Source organism: Megalobrama amblycephala, linkage group LG14 (genome assembly GCF_018812025.1).
Source record: "Megalobrama amblycephala isolate DHTTF-2021 linkage group LG14, ASM1881202v1, whole genome shotgun sequence".
NCBI classification, from domain to species: Eukaryota; Metazoa; Chordata; class Actinopteri; order Cypriniformes; family Xenocyprididae; genus Megalobrama; species Megalobrama amblycephala.
The window spans coordinates 27,406,008-27,427,579 of NC_063057.1; the positions used below are offsets into that span (position 1 = coordinate 27,406,008).

General features: G+C 38.4%; 1 protein-coding gene and 1 pseudogene across 1 annotated transcript; one reads left to right on the top strand and one right to left on the bottom strand.

Annotated features, from left to right (window-relative positions):
- Positions 1 to 323: 323 nt before the first annotated feature.
- LOC125246363 lies at positions 324 to 1,702 on the bottom strand (annotated as a pseudogene).
- Positions 1,703 to 5,684: 3,982 nt separating this feature from the next.
- On the top strand, positions 5,685 to 19,667 carry LOC125246282 (tripartite motif-containing protein 16-like). The gene is made up of 9 exons (XM_048157225.1): positions 5,685 to 6,083; positions 6,432 to 6,578; positions 6,733 to 6,849; positions 12,764 to 13,343; positions 15,523 to 15,606; positions 15,693 to 15,926; positions 17,596 to 17,755; positions 17,908 to 17,955; positions 18,192 to 19,667. Exons 1-9 carry the CDS (start codon positions 6,034 to 6,036, stop codon positions 18,719 to 18,721), a joined length of 1,950 nt encoding a protein of 649 aa, XP_048013182.1. The 5' UTR covers positions 5,685 to 6,033; the 3' UTR covers positions 18,722 to 19,667.
- Positions 19,668 to 21,572: the final 1,905 nt, after the last annotated feature.

Here is a 21,572-nt window from a genome sequence, read left to right on the forward strand (position 1 = left end):
AAGGATTAGTTCACTTTCAAATAAAAATGAGCCCAAACTTTACTCACCCTCAAGCCATCCTAGGTTTATATGAATTTCTTCTTTCTGATGAGCACAATAGGAGTTATATTAAAGGGGTGGTTCATTGAGATATTGTCTTTTAAAGTTAAGGCATTTTAATGCCAACAAAAACGACCGGTTTGGACTACAACAGGTTGGTGACATCCTAAACCCTGCAAAACACGCCCCCAGGAACATGCAACAAAGTGGGCGAGGCCATGGAAATATGTTATTTACAAATGTAATGTTTTGTTGTTGTTGTTGTTTTTACCTTTTTTAAGCTTTTTGTTGACACCTACTGCTTTCAATACTATAGAAGTATGTCAGTTTTGTCTAGCTGAGTGCTTGTGTATCACACTGAGCTTTTTAGATACAGATTTCAACTGTAGGGCAAACATTTTCTGGGAAAAGTCAATACTGTATAAAAGGAAAATTAACATTTATATTTTATTAAAGGAAACACTGCTGTAGCTGCAGCTGTTTAGAGTTGTGACGTTCCTCCATGTTCAAACATGGTAGAGATTGTGCTGAGCGAACTCAATATATATGCCTCCAAACTTGACTGGTTGATTGGTAAGACTGTGATTCCCATTTACTTTCACATTTTAAGTACAAGTTGCAGATTTCAAAACAATTTTAATTGTAGCAGATAAATGTGTAGAAATAATATTGAAGTTTCAGATACATAGTGCACTTAAAGCAAACAGTTTTCAACCATCCTGGTCTCCATCCCCACACCTTCCCTACAGTTTTAATGAAACAAAACTTGAATTTGATTATCCTACAAACTTCAATCAAAGATCACCTGAAAAATACAGAATAAATGCCCTGAATAACCATTAATAGGATTTCTGATTAATTTCATGAGGGTCATGCAAAGAATTTTTTTTTCATATTTGTATCACATTTCCATTTATAATTGTAGAAAGACTTCATAACCACTAGCCAGCCATCAACCACTCAAGATGAGAAGAAGAAATCATGCTCATTTTGCATCTGTGCACAGAATATAGCATTGGCCTTCACAACTTCTTTAGGCGTGTTCAGATACTTGTTCAGCAGAGCTCTGTAGTGCTTCTCAGGATGGCCGCCCATATTCTCCACCTTCCAAAAGTAGTACGCAGTAGTTGGAGGTGTGTTGAGGTTTTCAGCCAGCCACCCCCAGAGTCTTTCGCAGGGCAGAAGACCCACAGCAAAGTACAGCGGATCATCTTTCATCAGGTTTCTGTAGAACGACAGATACTTCATCATAGCTGGAGTTGGCTGAATGGTTGGCTCACGCTGTGGAAATGGGAGAATAAAGCATCTTCAATAAGCATTTGGACATTTTAAAGTCTTAGTTTATTTTGTTTTGTTTTTTTCTTACCGTAAAAAAAGAATTGATTGAGAATTAAGTCTGAATATTTTTTATAACTTGAGTATCGGCCTATATGTAGTTTATGTCTTGCATGGTGAAGCTGACGTATCGCTCTGCCTGCAGACTGCCGTTCTGCATTTCTTGTAGGAAGTCCACCTCGATTGTCTCGGAGGCAATGCATTTGTTGTTCTTCCAGAGATATTCATAAACATCTTTCAAAGGTTTAGTTTCCAAACTGTCACTCGGGCTGCTACAGAGTGTGCACCTGTTACACACACAAACTGAATTCTTAGACAAGAGGGTAAATCAAGAGGTAATTGTTACTATATGAGACAGTTCAATACAACTTCTCATGCTTTTCTGTTTAGTGAAGGGCCTGTTAAATTCAAGGAAGAGTCATATTAAGATGTCCATTTTTTATAGATGGGATTGTCCAAATTATGGGTGTAAAAACAAAACTAAGTAATAGCTGCTGTATAATAAAAGTAAAACAATTCACCTAGAACATAAGAAACTAAAACAAAGAAAAGCCACAGTCTTCATGTTACTTGGTTTTTGATGTGCACTTGTCTTCAGCTCCCTTTAACTCCCTCAAATCTCAAATCCAAGCACTACAGTTTCTATAAAGAGCCATATACATACATATATATATATATATATATACATACACCCAATTATTGGGTATGTTACACATATTGTTTTTATAATTTCTACAGAAACAGATTACATTACTTGTCTCCTTTCCTGTACAAAGATTTTAGAAGATAAGACAAAAGCAATCATTGTTAAAGATGAAACTTCCTTGTTGAAGATAAAATTTCTTTGTCAAAGCCTTCCTTGTTTTCCATGTCAGAAAGTGATGGTGCCACTGCAGAATTGTCTAATAGAGCTGTTAGTTAAATCACATTATGAAATAAATGCTTTTGTCCAAATGTACTGGCCATCATTATTGGCACCCTTTTAATAAACACTTTTTGCAACATCCTTTTGCCAAGATATTATTATTATTATTGGGTCATTCCTGTTATACAGTGACTTTTACTGTCTCAATGATTTATTTACACATATTTTCTCTAAAATGAGTTACATATTTTTAAGAAATGGCTTAAATTGTATATTTAGGTCTTCTTTATCACTTAAACAGAGATAATAGACATTAAAAATACTATTTTGTATTTTACACCTTTTTATTGATATATGCATCCAATTTTATCATGTCCTCAGCGCAAAGTGATCAGATTTCACAAGGAATATAATCCATGAAATGATAAAAACCTCAAAATATTTTTAAGTTATGGTATAGACTAGGCTAAACTGCCTCCAATCATTTATATATAAATCATGTGAAAATACACACATGATTTATTTATATATATATAAATCATGTGAAAGGGAACTCGCTTTACGTTTGAAACGCTTTGGGGAAAAATTGATTGACCAAATCATTCATTTTGGATCTAACAGCATCCATAATGTTGTGGTGTTGCTAGAGGAGGAGTACAGTGAAAAGTGCCTGGTTCCCACAGTAAAGTTCAGTGGTAGTAAAGCTCTTATATAGGGATGTATGAGTGCTGAAGGTGTGAGGGAGTTGTGCTTTATCAATGCTGTCATGAATTCCCACACCACTGTGTAATTTAATACACAAACTTGAAACAGAAGATGTTACCCTTTCCTCATTCCCTGCATTGTTGGGCTTTTTTCAACATGACAATGAGGATGTGCATTCTTCCAAGGTGAAAAACCTGCTGTGGACATGCACTGCACTCAATCTTAACACGCTTCTTTTATTATTATTAGGAGTGCAAAACTTACAACATAAAACACAACAACAAAACACAAAAAACAACAATAAAACAGCAGTGATAGTAACAGCAATGAAAAATAAGCAGAAATGACAAATGGGTAATAGTAGAAGTATGTTAATAGTAATAGCATGTATAATAATAATAATGATAATATTTTGTGATGACGGCAACAGTAATATCAGTAATAATAATAACAGTAATAATAACAATTATGATACTAAAGATGGTGATGATAAGTTGTGTTGATGGCAATAGTAATATCAGTAATAATAATAGATAACATTAATAATAATGACAATAACAACACAAGAAAAAAGTCGAGATAAAATGTTGAGAATAAACTCATTAAATTACGAGAAAAAAACCATTAAATTTCAAGAAAAAAGTCGAGATAAAATGTTGAGAATAAACTCATTAAATTACGAGAAAAAACTCGTTAAATTTCGAGAAAAAAGTCGAGATAAAATGTTGAGAATAAACTCATTAAATTACGAGAAAAAACTCGTTAAATTTCGAGAAAAAAGTCGAGATAAAATGTTGAGAATAAACTCGACATTTATGAAATCTTCCCTGAAATACATAAAATGTGGCCGGTGAACTGGGAGAAGAATAGAGTAAACTTTATTGTTTCATACACAATGTATCTGATATGAATAAAACACTTTGTCAAATTATAATTGAAAGGGTTATTGTTGCAGCTTCCGTAGACATAAGCGTATGGAATTTAACAAACTATAAATGTCTTTTTTATGCAGTAGCCTTCTTAAAGGGATAGTTCACCCAGGGCATCCAAGATGTAGGTGACTTTGTTTCTTCAGTAGAACACAAATGATGATTTTTAACTCCAACCGTTGCCGTCTCTCAGTCAAATAATGCGAGTCAATGGGAACACAATCTATAAGAGTCAATAAACATGCACAGACGAATCCAAATTAAACCCTGCGGCTCGTGACGACACATTGATGTCCTAAGACACGAAACGATCGGTTTGTACAAGAAACCGAACAGTATTTATATCATTTTTTACCTCAAAAACACCACTATGTCCAACTGCATTCAGCACTCGCTTGGTGATGTCTGATCGCGCTCTGACAACGACAGTGATGTCTCGCACTTATACTTCAATGAGAGCTAGATAAAGATTTCATATGCAAGCTAATGGTGTAATTGAGGAATTTTGTGGTAAATGGTAAAAAAAGAAGAAGATACCACATATCCCCCACAACAGCAAAAAAAAAAAAAATTAGTTGAGAATTAAACAGAAAAAAAAGAAAAGAAAGATCATTTGTATTATAAAAAATGTATACTTTTCATGTACAGACTTTCACTAGAGTCATTTATGTTCATGTTATATTCACAAGTAATTCAAATACTGTTTTGGTGGTCAAAACCCTCTTATTCCATCAAAGTGTCAATAAAAAGTGCACATGGACCCTTTCACTTGCAATATCATACCTGCTCAAAAGAGGTGAAGAAGATCAAATGTTTCCAAAGTAAATTGTTGTAGGAGGGTCTGAAGGCATCATCTCCCATGAGATATTGTGATTTTGGCATGTAAACGAAGCATTCTGGTGCAGAAAGTAAATGGAAAAAACAACATTTGCTTAAAGTAAAAAAAGAACACTATGGCTGAGCATTGACACAAATTTCACAACTGGATTTGATTTTGATTTAGAAGCTTGCGATTTGATTGCCTTTGATTCAATATTGATTAATTTGAGATCTGTCAGGCACAATACATGGCAAATTTGTCCACAAGGAAAAAAAAAATCTATCAACTAATGCTGTTTAAGGTCAAAATTACAGTTTTAGTGCAGCTTCAAAGGGCTTTAAATGATTTATACATTTAATATTGAAGCACATGTCCAAATACAATGAATATGCAATATCATATAGAGCACATATTAAGTAAAATGCTTCTCTCTAAGTTTATTTTATCTAAATGTATCTAAATTTCATTTTTGGGTGAACTAACCCTTTAATTTCTGACATTTCTTATTTTCCCTCATTCCCGCCTATGCAAATTGGAAATAAAATACATTTTTGATATATTCGTAAGCAGGTGAACATTGTAATATTTATAATTCAAACAAAATGAAATGTGACAATAGAAAATAATGCTTTTAATTAAGTTTTTATACAGATCAGATTCTATCTGTGATATTATTATATGTTCTTTGTATAACAGTGACTATCAATTCAAATGTATTTCAAAATGTAATTTTGTGCATGAAATTATTTTGCCCACATAGGTCCTATTTAGGTCCCATATTATCATCCAAAATGGGCATTCCTATATGTGACCCACATGGGACCCATATAAATTGCCCATGTACAGCCCATTCCCACATGGAAACAATGCTGCCTAGATATAATCCACATATCACTATCATAGAATACTATATTGGAAGCTCAGGGGCAACTGAGATTTACGTTACGTTACGATTTACATTAAAACTTACAAGTCACAAGTCATGTGAATGAATCAACATCGTTTACGTTTATGTACTGTGGGTGGAATTTTTAGATGGCCCTTAAAGCAGGCGAATATTGAAAGTGAAATTAACTTTACCACGCTTTGCTTCTCGCCTTCCTGCACTGCAGTTAGAAGTGATGCATGGCGGAAGAGCTGAACAGAGAAGAAACAAGGAAGCATCAGAGAGAATTCAGTTAGAGAGTTATGAAACAGTCCTAAAATGGATGGATATTTTACATGAGGGTAAACAAGTATCTAATCTCTGAAAGATCTGAAAATCACTTGGAACCACATCATCCAACAACATAAGTTACCAGTACTAATTTAATTGTATAATGTGGTTTAATGTTTAAACCATGGACAGAGCGGAACGGATACAAGATGGTGACTTGTCTTCGAGTGGCAGGTAAGCTAATGAAGTAAACCTAAAAAAAAATGCTGCGCTGTTAAATACAAGGACACATTTAAGCAAACAAACAAATAAATAATTAAATAACACTACAGATGATAACATTTAAATAAAGTTTAGACAAAGAGAGAGATCGATTTTTATTTTTTTAGTCTACTGATCATCATTTAACCCTCATTAGCACAATACATTCATAATATGTAAAAAATGTGTGCATTTGTTAGTTCATTCATAGTAAAATATTTCCTTGATTGCCTTTCTGTGCACCAGCTCCAGGTCGTGAAATGAAGAAACTTGTAAATGTCTGTAAATAATTATATCATTACTGTGTTTTTCCATATCAAGCAAATGGCAAATGTTCGTATCGCCAGCACCCAGCAATTTAAGATCAGGTTCAGTTTCTTCAGTATCCAGCCACCTGTCTATGAAAAGCAATTGGTCTAAATATCATCCTCTGAACATCAAAGATGAAGGATTTTCATCTGAACATGAGTAAGATGTTTCTATCTCAAATAATGTTGTCCATGAACAGATGTGTAGGTGTGTGTAATTAGCTAACAGAAAACTGACCTGCTAAAAGAGCTTTGTTCTACACTGGGTTGTTACCACTTAACAGCACTCAATTTGTCATTTCTACTCTATGCAGTTACAATTTAAGACCAGGATCAGTTTCTTCAGTATCCAGCGACTGCTCTATGAAAAGCAACTCCTCTAAAGATCATCCTCTGAACTTCAAAGATGGCAAAATGCAACCTAGCCGCAGGTAAAATATGCATCTTAAAACATATAGTAAGAACAATCCAATATTAACAGCAAGTAAAATATTCATGAGTAGGGCAGTGTGCACATTTTCAGTAATTATATTCATAGTGGGACATTTTGTTCTATAATTAAAAAATATTCAGTAATAAATAAAGATAACAATATATTTGTGGTATCACAGGGTTAGCCCAGAACACTTTACTACTGTAAAAATAAAATTTTATTAACATTAAATGTTAATTTTATTAACATTTCCATAAGCTTAAACACAAAATGTACAGTATTTTATATCTATTTTAGTACACAAATTGTGTTCCTATTTTGGTTTTCATTGGCATGAACATACATTGGGGTGTCAAAAGTTTGGAAAATTGTTTTTGAAAAAGGTCTCTTATAGGGTTGTGTCCGAGTCCACCATTGTCAAGTCATATTACTAGGATATTGGCTGTTTATTAGTTCTTATACAGTGTGTGCAGAATTATTAGGCAAGTTGATTTTCTGATCATATTTTTTTCCCAAGCACATTTTACCAATTCCAATCCACATCAATCTTAATAACTACTATTAATATTGTTTTTAATCATTTATAAGTGATATATAATTGTTCATGAAGGCTGGAAATGAAAAATGCCTTATATTTAGGTGTGCAGAATTATTAGGCAGGTTTTCTTTTACAGGCAAAATGAGCCAAAAAAGAGATTTAACTCAGACTGAAAAGTCAAAAATTATTAAATACTCATGAGAAGGATGCAGTACTAATGCAATACTAGAAATTGCAAAGTTAAAGCATGACCAAGGGACAGCAAAATGCTCATTGGGTCAGCGGGGTCAGACAAAAACAGGTGGAAAAGAAAAGACACATGTTAACTGCAAAATAATTAAGAATTAAGGTGAAGAATTAAGTGTGAAACCATCAGGAACCCTTTAGTCTCCAGCGCCACCATTTTCCAGAACTGCAACCTACCTGGAGTCTCCAGAAGTGCAAGGTCTCAGGATCTCAGAGACTTAGGTTAGCTAAAGAATCCTAAAAAATGACCCGCACTTGATAAGAATCACAAGCTGAAGTGTTATAAAATACATGAAGACTGGGTTTTTATAGGCCTTATAGACAGACAGCTTGAGAGTGACTCCTGATGGACCAGCACCACATCCTCTTGTACCACTGTTTGAAGAATTTATCCAGAATCTGGCAGTAAGGTGTTTGAGTTCACTTTTAGTCCATCTCTTATCCTGAAATGTCTGTCTTGCAGAGATGGACTAAAAATGATCTTCCAAAACTTACTGCCAGATTCTGGAAGATAAATTCTTCAAACAGTGGTACAAGAGGATGTGGTGCTGGTCCTTCAGGAGTCACTCTCAAGCTGTCTGTCTATAAGGCCTATAAAAACCCAGTCTTCATGTATTTTATAACACTTCAGCTTGTGATTCTTATCAAGTGCAGGTCATTTTTTAGGATTCTTTAGCTAACCTAAGTCTCTGAGATCCTGAGACCTTGCACTTCTGGAGACTCCAGGTAGGCTGCAGTTCTGGAAAATGGTGGCGCTGGAGACTAAAGGGTTCCTGATGGTTTCACACTTAATTCTTAATTATTTTGCTGTTAACGTGTGTCTTTTCTTTTCCACCTGTTTTTGTCTGACCCCGCTGACCCAATGAGCATTTTACTGTCCCTTGGTCATGCTTTAACTTTGCAATTTCTAGTATTGCATTAGTATTGCGTCTTTCTCATGAGTATTTAATAATTTTTTACTTTTCAGTCTGAGTTAAATCTCTTTTTTGGCTCATTTTGCCTGTAAAAGAAAACCTGCCTAATAATTCTGCACACCTGAATATAAGGCATTTTTCATTTCCAGCCTTCATGAACAATTATATATCACTTATAAATGATTAAAAACAATATTAATAGTAGTTATTAAGATTGATGTGGATTGGAATTGGTAAAATGTGCTTGGAAAAAAAAATATGATCAGAAAATCAACTTGCCTAATAATTCTGTACACAGTGTAAAGCATATATTAAAGGGTTAGTTCACCCAAAAATGAAAATTCTGTCATTTATTACTCACCCTCATGTCATTTCACACCCGTAAGACCTTTGTTCATCTTCAGAACACAAATTAAGATATTTTTGATAAAATCTGATGGCTCAGTGAGGCCTGCATTGCCAGCAAGATCATTTCCTTTTTCAATGCCCAGAAGGGTACTAAAAACATATTTGAAACAGTTCATGTGAGTACAGTGGTTCAACCTTAATATTTTAAAGCTTCAAGAATACTTTTATTATTGGCTGAACTAACCATTTAATGCCTTATTATGCATGACCATATTCTACATCCCTTAATCCTACCCAATACCTAAACTTAACAACTACCCTAGTCTAAAGTGTGACCAAAATGTTGTCCTCAGTGTGAAAAAATGGACCTCAAAAGCAGTCACTGCTGGAAAGGGTTCAGGTACTGTATGCAGAAGATGTTAGGGGCCTCATTTATAAATTTATAGGGGCCTCACCTGCAGTAATCTGACAAGGAATAGAGAGTGTGTCTGCTCAGACCCTGACGTGGTGCTAAGCACTTTTCCACTTCAAAGACTGTTTTTATAAATATGAGCGTTGGTGTGGATTTAAACCTATGCACACTCTAAGATCAAATCTGTGCGTACACACGCTTTTAAATGAGGCCCTAGAAAAGCAAAAGAATTTGTGGGACCTGGATGATTTTTCTGAAGAACATTGGGCAGTTTAACAAGGAACTCATGAACAACCATCACAAAACAAAAAAAGTCATGCGTCATCAGGTAATGACAACACAGTATTAAGAATCAAGCTTAAAGAATAGCACTTTTACAAAACATATTGTTTTACAGCAGCCCTAAGTTATTATTGAGCTAAAGTATGTTTTTTAATTAAATCACTTCCGTTGTAAAAATCATTAATTATTAACATGGGGGCCCCTTACATGACACCCTTTTAACTGAAAACAGAAGACTTTTAATGTGTTCTTGCCGTTCATTTACATGTTTAGTCTATAGTTAAGCGCATTTGAATGTGAATGTGTGCAGACGCTTAGTCTTTCTTTACAAAGTGACATCACCAAAAGACTTGTCTGGCCCACGTAATACAGAATTATTAGTTGTTTCTGTGGATCCATGCGAACTGGAATTATTTTGATAACGTTTTATCTATACATAGGAAAGAAAAGGGAAAGAGGCATTCACAGGCATAGTTTAGTTGACACTTCAGGCTTGTTGTCATGTCTAGGCGCAGGTCCTTCATCTCATCTGGATACAGCCTCGATCTGGCAGGCTACGGCAAACCTCGGGATAAACAGAGAGAGACTAATATTAACGTAACTTATTAACATTCTTCTAATGATGTAGCGAGTACATCAGGTGTTATCGTAAGTGTTCCCGGTTCCAGCTGACCTAATCTATGCAGCTTAACAATTTACATGATTTGAATTATATAAGATAATGTGTTATGTGTATGCCAGATTAAAGAGATGCATTTTTAGTCTAGATTTAAACTGACAGAGTGTGTCTGCTTCCCGAACAATACTAGGAAGATTGTTCCAGAGTTTAGGTGCCAAACAGGAGAAGGATCTACCGCCTGCGGTTGATTTTGATATTCTAGGTATTATCAGCTGGCCTGAATTCTGAGATCGCAATAAACGTGAAGGACTATGCATTAAAGGGGACCTATTATGCAAAATTCAGTTTTGCATGGTGTTTGGACATAAATGTGTGTTGGCAGTGTGTGTATAGAACCACCCTATAGTGATAAAAATCCACCCACTTCCAAGCGTTTTAGATGTTCTGTAGCTGGATGGATTAATCCACATAACTCTCTTCATTTACTACCTAAATCTGAGCTGCTGAAGACGAGGTGGATTAACTTAAAATTCTCCCTCAGTTCTGTCGAAATTCGTGTATGTCTGCGCGAATCATTTCACACCGGACTGCTTAGTGAACGAATATCAATACAAAGGGACAATACAAAACAGAGACTGTGCTAAAAATGTGCTACTCAAGGATAGTCAAGTAAAAACTGTTCTGATCCAGCTTACAGTCTCCAGAGTGACACTAAATATGGCAGTAATGAAGGTGAGAGCACTTTATTACAGTTCATCAGAGTTTATTTACGGGTATAACATTTATTAAACACCACCCGAAAGGCATAAGGTCTTTATATATTCTTTTACTGTTATTTGTAACGAGTGTTTCTGTGTACTTCGCTATGTATGTTGATGATAATACAAGGAAAAGAGAGAGAGTTTATGGATAATATTTTAATGCACACTTGCAGTGTTTTATTAAGCTCTTACAGTGATTTTCTAGAGTGAAAATGGATGCTTCATCTTTTGCTGAAGTACAATAAACATCATAAAACTCATCTGTATTGTTTTGGCCATCATTCAGAGGGTACAACAGGCTTGTACTAATATATTGTCTTCTTCTTTATCCACTATAATTTATAACTGTAATTTAACTAAACTTTACCTATAATATTCTATCTCCATGCAGCATATATTCGCAGTTTCTGACATTATAGCGTGTCCTCACTGACTCTGGAGGATCAGCTCTTGAAGCTCCGCCCTCTTAGGCCCTCAGCAGCTCATTTGCATTTAAAGGGACCGCACTGAAATGGCTCGTTTTTGCTCAACCACTAAAAGTGGCAATTTTAACATGCTATAAAAAATTATCCGTGAGGTATTTTGAGCTGAAACTTCACATACACACTCTAGGGACACCAGAGACTTATTTTATATCTTGTAAAATGGGGCATAATAGGTCCCTTTTAAGAGCTCACTCAGGTACTGGGGAGCTAAACCATTTAGTGCCTTGTAAGTAATTAGCAAGATTTTAAAATCTATACAATGTTTAACAGGAAGCCAATGCAGTGTTGACAGAACTGGGCTAATATGGTCATACTTCCTGGTTCTAGTAAGAACTCTTGCTGCTGCATTTTGTACCAGCTGGGGTTTGTTTATTAGGCGTTCAGGGCAACCACCCAGTAGAGCGTTACAGTAATCTAGCCTTGAGGTCATGAACGCATGAACTAACTGCTCCGTGTGTTAGTTTATCAAAAGTAGTTGTCAACAAAGCCACAAATACAGCAAGACATCAACAAAACTCAATTTTGTTTTTCAGTAAATGCAGGATTGCAACATTTAACAGGACTGCAATTGTAACAAATTGTGGTCATGTTGTCATTACTCAAAAACCTTTTGAAATATTTGGATACAATTTTTATGTCAGTAACTTGTATTTGTGTTCTACTTGGTAACAGTCACTAAATGTTTTTACAAGGAATCTTAGATTGAAATATTGACAATATTGATTGAAGCATTAGAAGTCAAATATTAAATCTGCCCCCACATGCAGGGGCAATTGTATCAACACATGTAATACCTTCATATAAATACCAAGGACCACAATAAACTCCAGAGAATATATATATAGTTAAAAGTATTTAATATCCACTACATCCATATTGTCCAGAACAATTAATTAACTCTCCTTGCTGTTTTCCTTGGTCTGAACCTAGGCATGCTGTGAACAGAGAGTGTACAGGGCGTACTGAGTAAAATGGATCCCTAGATTGAGAGGCAAAAACAAATTATTGGAAAAAATAATCTATTTTTATGTCCTTACTAAGCTGGTCACTATTTTGTTGGTGTCAGGGGCAATTGTAACGCAGTGTTGCATGCACCTACATGTTGAAGGTGTCCACTGAAGGTGTGTTGAAGAACCCAAGTGCAGTCTATTAAAAGAAAGTAGCCAAACACAACCCAAAGCAGGCATGGCATGACATCATACCTATTTTCACACGTCACTCAAACACAGAACCAGGAAACATGAAACATGAGTTCAGAGAAATTGAGGTGTAGTTGATCTGTTGTTTGTGTCTCTGTATTCATGCAGTAAAATGGCAGAAGGCAGAATTTCAGTGGATCAGAATCTGTTCCTGTGTCCAGTGTGTCTGGATCTCCTGAAGGATCCAGTGGCCATTCCCTGTGGACACAGTTACTGTAAGATCTGTATTACAGGCTGCTGGGATCAGGAGGATCAGATGAGAGACTACAGCTGCCCTCAGTGCAGACAGACCTTCAGTCCAAGACCTGCTTTAGCTAAAAACACCATTCTGGCTGAAGTGGTGGAGAAACTGAAGACTAACCTTCCTGCTGACTGTTACGCTGGAGCTGGAGATGTGCAGTGTGACGTCTGTACTGGAAGAAAACACAAAGCCGTCAAGTCCTGTCTGGTGTGTCTGAACTCTTACTGTCAGAATCACCTTGAACAACATGAGAGTTTGTTTAAAGAAAAGAGACACAATCTGACTGAAGCCACTGGACGACTGCAGGAGATGATCTGCCAGAAACACGACAAGATCCTTGAGGTTTTCTGCCGCACTGATCAGAAGTGTATATGTGTGCTGTGTATGATGGATGAACATAAAAACCACATTACTGTATCAGCTGCAGCACAGAGGACAGAGAAACAGGTATGAACGTGGTATGAGGTCCCAGGTATGAGGTCCCATTATGATCATTTACAGGCTCAAAAAAAAAATGCACACAAAATTATCATTTACTCATGTTATTCAAACTGGTATGTATTTTCTTTCTTTCTTTTACTGAGGAACACTAGATAAGGTATTATAGGGGAATGTCTCATCTGTCTATATGTTGAAAGTCAATAGGATCCAAAAGTTTCAATCCTAAAAAAGAGGATTGAACTCCAAAGGGTAATCAAAAGGGTGTTTCTCGAACAGAAGGCTGCATCCTTCCTAGTCCAGTCCTTCTGAGGCTTGTAGACTAGCATTCTCCTCAGCAATTAAACACTAGAACGAGACTGCAACATAGTTCGTAAATATGGGAAGAAGGAGGCGGGAACCGGCGAACGTTCAACAAAACTTTAATTCCAAAATAAACAAATACAAAACGAAAGTAATGCCGGCAGACCCTCGCGGACGTCTGCCGGCCACACAAACATAATAAAACATAAAGTAAAGTCCAGGCCTGGTCCTCTCTCGTCCTTCACTGTCGTCGCTCCTCCTTTTATGCTCCCGGAGCTCCTCCGTGAGAGACTCGAGGCCGGTCGCCTCCCAGGTGATGCTCGTTATCACTTGCGCCACCGGCCTCGCGCCGTTCCCTCACGGCTCTCGCCCGCCCTGGTCGCCACATACCCCCATCGCCCCTCGCAGGCCGGGGGGTACTCCCGAGACTGCGCTTACTCCCCCCCGGGGCCTGTCTCGGCGGCCGCAGCACCTGGGGGTAAGGACAGACGAGACGAGAGAAAGGAGACGGAAGCAAGGGGAGTGACAGGACGAGAGAGAGGAGAGAGAAAAAAAGAGAAAAAAAAATTCTGGGTCCGGCTCCTGGACACACTGCCGCTTGGTCCTCAGCCAGCCGAGAGGCTTTTCCTCGCGGTGCCACGCGATGGCACTGGACGCTCCTTGGACGGCTCGATCCTCCTCCGCCCCCTGGTGGCCGGTGATGGCTCCTCCGACTGAAGGCAGCCGGCAGCGAGTCCCCCGTTCCCTGCTCCTCCCCTTTATGGCGGACGGCAGCAGGCTCCGGCCCATGGCGGACGGCGGCGACTCCTCCGCTCCCTCGCGGACAGTAGCCACCCCACCTCGTCCCAGGGGCACGGCACCGAGCTCTTCGTCCCACCTTTCACTAGGCTCCAGCACCACCGCCTCGGGCAGCCTCTCGCGGTCTTCACTCCCGCGCTGCCCGAACTCAGCAGCACCGCGATCCCCCTCAGCAGCGAGACCCTCGCGGACGTCTGCCGGCCACACAAACATAATAAAACATAACGTAAAGTCCAGGCCTGGTCCTCTCTCGTCCTTCACTGTCGTCACTCCTCGTTTTATGCTCCCGGAGCTCCTCCGTGAGAGACTCGAGGCCGGTGCGCCTCCCAGGTGATGCTCGTTATCACTTGCGTCATCGGCCTCGCGCCGTTCCCTCACGGCTCTCGCCTGCCCTGGTCGCCACAGAGATGGTCTAGTAAGTGTGCATAAATGTTTCATGAAAATGCTATTAACTTAATTTTGGGAAAATACTTTGTATTACAATTCTTCATATTAATGCAAACCAGTGAAGGATATCTGTCTGTGGTCTCCCAGTGGCTTACATTATTGGCAATTTAGTGTCAAGTGATTAATTTACAGCAAAGCAAAAAATAAGATCTATGCTTTCATCTCTGAAAACATTGTGGGTGATTTAGTAAAGTTATTATTGTTGTGGCCTTCAGTAAAGTTTGATGACAGCCTTCTGTTTTAGAAACACCCATAAATAATATGATGGCATGTTTTGTCACAAGCATGAGCCAGTGAGGTTTGATGTTATTGATGGGTCTCCATATTTGATTTGGAAACTGGTATAGAAATGGAAGAATATCTCTAAACAAATATCTTCTTTTGTGTTATGCAAGAGAAAATCATAAAAGTTTGGACAGACATGAGGATGAGTAAACAATGAAAGAATTTACATTTCTAGGTGAACTATCCCTAAAAAACTAGACACTGATGAAATAATGCCGACACTTATGAATGAACCTATAACTTTATCATGAAAGATCTTTAACCTCTCAGTCTCACCACTTCACTGATACTGGATTCATATCTGTTTTCTTGATGATTTATGTGATGTTTCTCCTGTCATTGGTTTGTCCTTTAGAACCAGCTGAAGGAGACGCATAGGTTGTTCCAGCAGAGAAAGAAAGATCTTCAGCAGCTGAGAGAGGCTGTGGAGTCTCATAAGGTGAGTCTGGAGAAGAAGAGAAATTTGAGAAGTCTCAGTCAGGACTCACTGAAGCCACTGTGTGATTGTGATGTGTGTCCTAACAGCGCTCTGCACAGACAGCAGTGGAGGACAGTGAGAGGATCTTCACTGAGCTCATCCGCTGCATTAAGAAATGCCGCTCTGAGGCCACACAGCGGATCAGAGATCAGGAAAAGACTGCAGTGAGTCGAGCTGAAGGACGACTGGAGCGTCTGGAGCAGGAGATCAATGATCTGAGGAGGAGAGACGCTGAGCTGGAGCAGCTTTCACACACACAGGATCACATCCATTTCCTGCAGGTAACAGAGATCTAGAAGAACAGGATCATAGTGGACTTGAGCAAGAGACTCACAGAGAAACATTTCATGAGAGCAGAATGAGCCATTGACAAAAGCTCACCAAAACCTGCCCACGCCCCAAACTTTAACTGTCAAAATAATGTTATAGAATTTTATTGCCGTGTCAATCAAAGTTGATAGGGACCATTTTTTTTTAACTCCTTAAAACCAAATTATATAAAATTACATAAATTCTTCAGGACAACTGATCAAATCAGGGCAATTAAAGAGAATGAGCAAATATGACTAAAATATCCAGGCAGACACTGTCAAAACGGCAATCAAGAAATTTACAGCATCATTTTCAGTGTCAACAGTCCAAATAAGCCAAATTAAATGCAAAAAGTGGCCAATATAAGTGATCAAAATAAGCAAAGTAATTAGCAGGTATTTTATGCTTGTCATGGTGTGTGCATGAACAGTCAAAACTGTGTTATTCATTGATACATACTGTATGATAATCCGACTGCAAAACATGAGCAACAACAATAGTGCACTTACCTTTTCCAGACAGAACTACAGCACGTCTTTTGTGAAGTACAAATTGTAGAACATAATGCAGACTTTTGCACAGTCAAAACTGTTCAGGTCCAGCAGCTTATAATCTAGACAGTTTAAAAGATGTCCTGATGCAGGACAGGATCGTATAGTCCAATATTCAGTTTTGATTTTGATTAAATTATTAAACTGAACTTTGATTTCAGAGTTACCATATTAACTAGAACCTTTGCATCATCTCCCAGCACAGGTGTAATTCACATTTTGAGACTCACTGTCCCTCTCTTTATCATAAAACAAATATACATTTCTTTCTTTTTTGAGTGTGTAGAATAAATTATTACATTCACTGGACTAAAATACCTTATTTGAATTTGATGAATTATAGTTAATAAATGGACATTATATTTGACAATTTTTTTTAACTATAAAACAAAACATTTTGATGACAGCATGTGAAGTACCAGGTTGGCTGTTTCTATAATGTTGTAAGGATACATGCTGGCATGATAAAAGTGTAATAACTACGTAATATTAAATAATTTATTAGGAAAGTAATAAAGGCATGTGATCGAGTATAGACAAAAAAGATGTTATTCTCATTACAAATCCCGGAAGACAGCTGGCGCATGTTGCATAATCAAATGCACGTTTAAAGCGACTTGTGGATCACAGATCACAGACTTGTTACTTATCAAGTGATCATTTTGAGATCTTAAGGATATGCTGAATATAGCCACTAGATGGAGCTGAAAGCTCACGCAGAGCCATTGAAAGCAAGCCATGCATAAAATGACCACTAACTGCTCAAAAGTTATTAATAATTCTTGATCTACTGTTAGCTTTTGAAATGCTTTTCCTGATCAAATCTACTCAACCCTCAAACCCTACTCAACATTTATGTTCTTAGCAAATGATTTATCATCCAAACAAAATGATTTATTGGAAAGTTCACATATATTCTTATTTGTTATTCTAATACAATGAACATGAGAAGAATGAATCTGATGCTGTGAAAGTGCTGGATTGAGGAGAGTTACTAAAGATCAACAAGAGCTGCTCAAATCTGACAGTAGTGCAGGTTATTGGCTGAAGTGTGGAGGTGATGAGCTTTGATTTCTGTTTTCTGTAGAGTTTCCAGTCTCTCTCAGCTCCTCCTGAATCTACAGACGTAAATGATGATCCCTTCAGTTCTCTCTCCTCTTTTGATATTTTGAGAGAATCTGTCCTTCAGCTGAAAGACAAACTGGAGGATTTCTGCAAAGAGGAGCTGAAGAAGATCTCTGACAGAGGTAAAGTCCTGGAGATTCATCTGCTCTCAGAAATGATCCTCCATCATCTCATATCATGTAGAAGATCATATTAGAAATATCTTAGCAACGGATACAGGATCATTTTCTCTTGACATGATAATCACACTCTTCATGTCTGTTGATTTCCACAGTCACTTTCACCAACATTGTTCCCAGAACCAGGAAGGACTTCCTACAATGTAAGTCACTGAGAAAACAAGCAGAAAAACTCACTGAGTGTGTTCATGTTCTTCCTGTAGAAGAAGAAATAAAACATGACTGAAGAGTTTTATAGTTGATCATGTAAATGATGATTTGCACAGGATATCTGGTAAACTGTACTGAGACACTGCTGATATATTAAACATGAAGAGTTCAGATACATTAAAAGATCAGATTGATAATTCCTGATTCTGATGTGTTTTATCTCCATCAGATTCCCATCAGTTCACTTTGGATCCAAACACAGTGAATAAACGCCTCCATCTGTCTGAGAGGAACAGAGTGATTACTGGAACTCAAACAGATCAGCCGTATCCTGATCATCCAGACAGATTTGATCTATATCCTCAGGTGTTGTGTAGAGAGAGTGTGTGTGATCGACGCTGTTACTGGGAGATTGAGTGGAGTGGGAATGAAGTGCGTATATCAGTGTCATATAAGAGCATCAGGAGGAAAGGACGTGGTAATGAGTGTGTGTTTGGATCTAATGATCAGTCCTGGAGTTTGTTCTGCTCTTGCTTCAGTTCCTCATTCAGACACAATAACATAAAGACTGAACTCCCTGTAAAGTCCATCAGCAGGAGAATAGGAGTGTATGTGGATCACAGTGCAGGAACTCTGTCCTTCTACAGCGTCTCTGGAGACACAATGAGCCTCATCCACACAGTCCAGACCACATTCACTCAACCGCTCTATCCTGGGTTTATGGTTTATTATACTGGATCATCAGTGAAACTGTGTTGATTTAGAACTTCAGTCACTGAAATGTTAGCATGAAGGTGTGTATTAAATCCTCATATAGAAAGTAAGATCTAACAGAAGTGCTGATGCACCACCGATGCCTGTGAGATATTTATCTGGACCTTTCTGCAACTCAAGAGTCATGCAGTGTGAAATGTGTTTTGACTAGAAATTACATCTGTGATGACCTAAAGCCAATGATAGAGCAAGATACAGGGAAAGAGATAGTTCAGAGGGAGTCAGAGATCTGCAACAGAAAGCATGACTTCTGCAAGCAACCATCCTCTCCTTCATATTAGTATTTTCTTTTTGTTGCAAATCTGCGCACAGAAAACTTGGATCACAAGATTCTTGCATGGATCATTTTAGCAAGAAGAAATTCAGTCTCACGCATGAACTCATGTTATTTCCTGTATTAATTCTCACATGTTTGGTTATGAAACTTAATTTTCCAGACAGTTGTTGGTGATTCTTCCTATTCAAATGTTGTGTAATGTGTGCATAACAGACACTAACTGACCCCAGACAGTCGTGTGTTGTGAGAAGAACAGTGATCCAACGACTCTGCCCAGCCAGCAATGACATGTGGGGCCCAGATGAGGGCTTCATGGGCGGCAAATGTGGGGCCCATTATGGGCTTGCACCCGGGATCCACATTGGGGCAAGCCGTGGAAGCCCAGACATACTAAAAGTGGGACCTGTAAGGGTACTGCATGGGTCTTAATTGGGCAATTCATGTCAGACCCATTTGGGCCCCACCTGCCCAAAGGGGTCCAAAGTGGGCTTTGCAACATGGCTACACAGATGGGCTTTAAATGGTATCTGTAAGAGTCTTATGTGGGTCCTAACTGGGCAATTCATGCCAAACCCATTTGGGCCCCACCTGCCCAAAGGGGTTTAAAGTGGGTTTGCAACCGGGATCCACATGGGGGCCAGCCGTGGATGCCCAGATGGGTTTTAAGTGGGATCTGTAAGGGTCTTATGTCGGTCTTAACTGGGCAATTCATGTCAGACCCATTTGGGGCCCACCAGTCTGAAGGGGTTTAAAGTGGGCTTGCACCCGGGATCCACATGGGGGCCAGCCATGGATGCCCAGGTGGGTTTTAAGTGGGATCTGTAAGGGTCTTATGTGGGTCTTAACCGGGCAATTTGTGTCAGACCCATTTGGGCCCCACCTGCCTAAAGGGGTTTAAAGTGGGCTTGCACCAGGATTCAACCGTGAATGCCCATATGGGCTTAAAGTGGGTTCTGTAAGGATCTTATGTTGGTCCTAACTGGGCAATTCATAATTAATGGTAATTCATAATTAAATTCATAATTGGGTAAGCCCAACCATTCATTTAAGGAAACAATCTAAGAAAAATTAAAAACGAAGAATGAATATAAGTACAAGATAAATACAAGACACTTGATGCTTTGAACTGCAAGAAATATATTAAATTGAACAACAAAAATGATCTTTAATAATAATTAATAATAATATATTCCAATATCCAAAGATCGTGACACATCCCTAATCTGTGATAGGTCTGTTTAAAGGAGTCATATGTAAGATTGTGGCCAGAACTGATACTACAATCATGTTTAATTGAGCAATATCAGGGTTTTTCCTTGGCCAAAAAAGGAGAGTGGCGGTAACCCCTCGCGGAGCGATCATAGCTACGACGGTGGGGGGGTGCTAGCGTAACTGTAAGATCCAGAAATAGCATGGGTCGCACAGAATAAGAAAAACCAGCGCACCCGACAGACAGCGCTTGAAGTATTTATTTTTGGATTTCCTCATCGTGAGGCGGTGGCGGCAAGAAATAACGTGGTGGCGGCCGCCACCGAAATCTCTATGGAGGAAAAACCCTTCGTGTAAGAAATTGATAAAAATGGGCAAAATGGGTTAAATAAAATATCCACCCAAATTCTGAATACTTTAGAGCCCTCCTCTCCCTGATTGGGAACTTTCATCAAATATCAAATGTAATATCAGTTGTGGGCTGCACCTCTGCTTTTGAAATGAGAATATCCTGGTTAAACTACTGTGATATAAGTCATAACCATTTGAAATTAACATAATTTGTCAACGTCTTGTAACATATCAGGAGCATTTAAAGGAAACTTTAAGGTCGATGTATGGAAACTTACGCCATATTTATGAACAACAGGGTACACCTCCTCCTGTCTGGCTGGCTCCTGTCTGGTTGGCTCCTGTCTTCTGGCTGGCAAGACCTTAATGAAATTAGACAAAAATTGAGCAAATCAGTGTTCAACAGGAGCTTTCAATAAAAAGATAAGTAACCATTTAACATCAAATAACCAGCTTACATGACACTAAGTGTGTGTGTGTGTGTGTGCGTGTGTCTGTGTGCATGTGTATGAGTGCAGAGCACACAGGGACATTAGTGTGTGCAAGCGTCCACGATAAGCAAGGCTCACGTGTCACTCAGCAATATGCGTATTATTCAAATGCGTATATTCAAACCCATGCCCACTTGGCCCATAAAATTTCTATGCAGGACCCATATGTGCATTCCCAGTTCAAATCCATGTCAACTTGGCCCATAAATATGCCATTCAAGACCCATATATGTGTTCCCAGTTCAAACCCATGTCCACTTGGCCCATAAATATGCCATTCAAGACCCATATATGTGTTCCCAGTTCAAACCCATGCCCACTTGGCCCATAGAAATTCTATGCAGGACCCATATGTGCATTCCCAGTTCAAATCCATGTCAACTTGGCCCATAAATATGCCATTCAAGACCCATATATGTGTTCCCAGTTCAAACCCATGTCCACTTGGCCCATAAATATGCCATTCAAGACCCATATATGTGTTCCCAGTTCAAACCCATGCCCACTT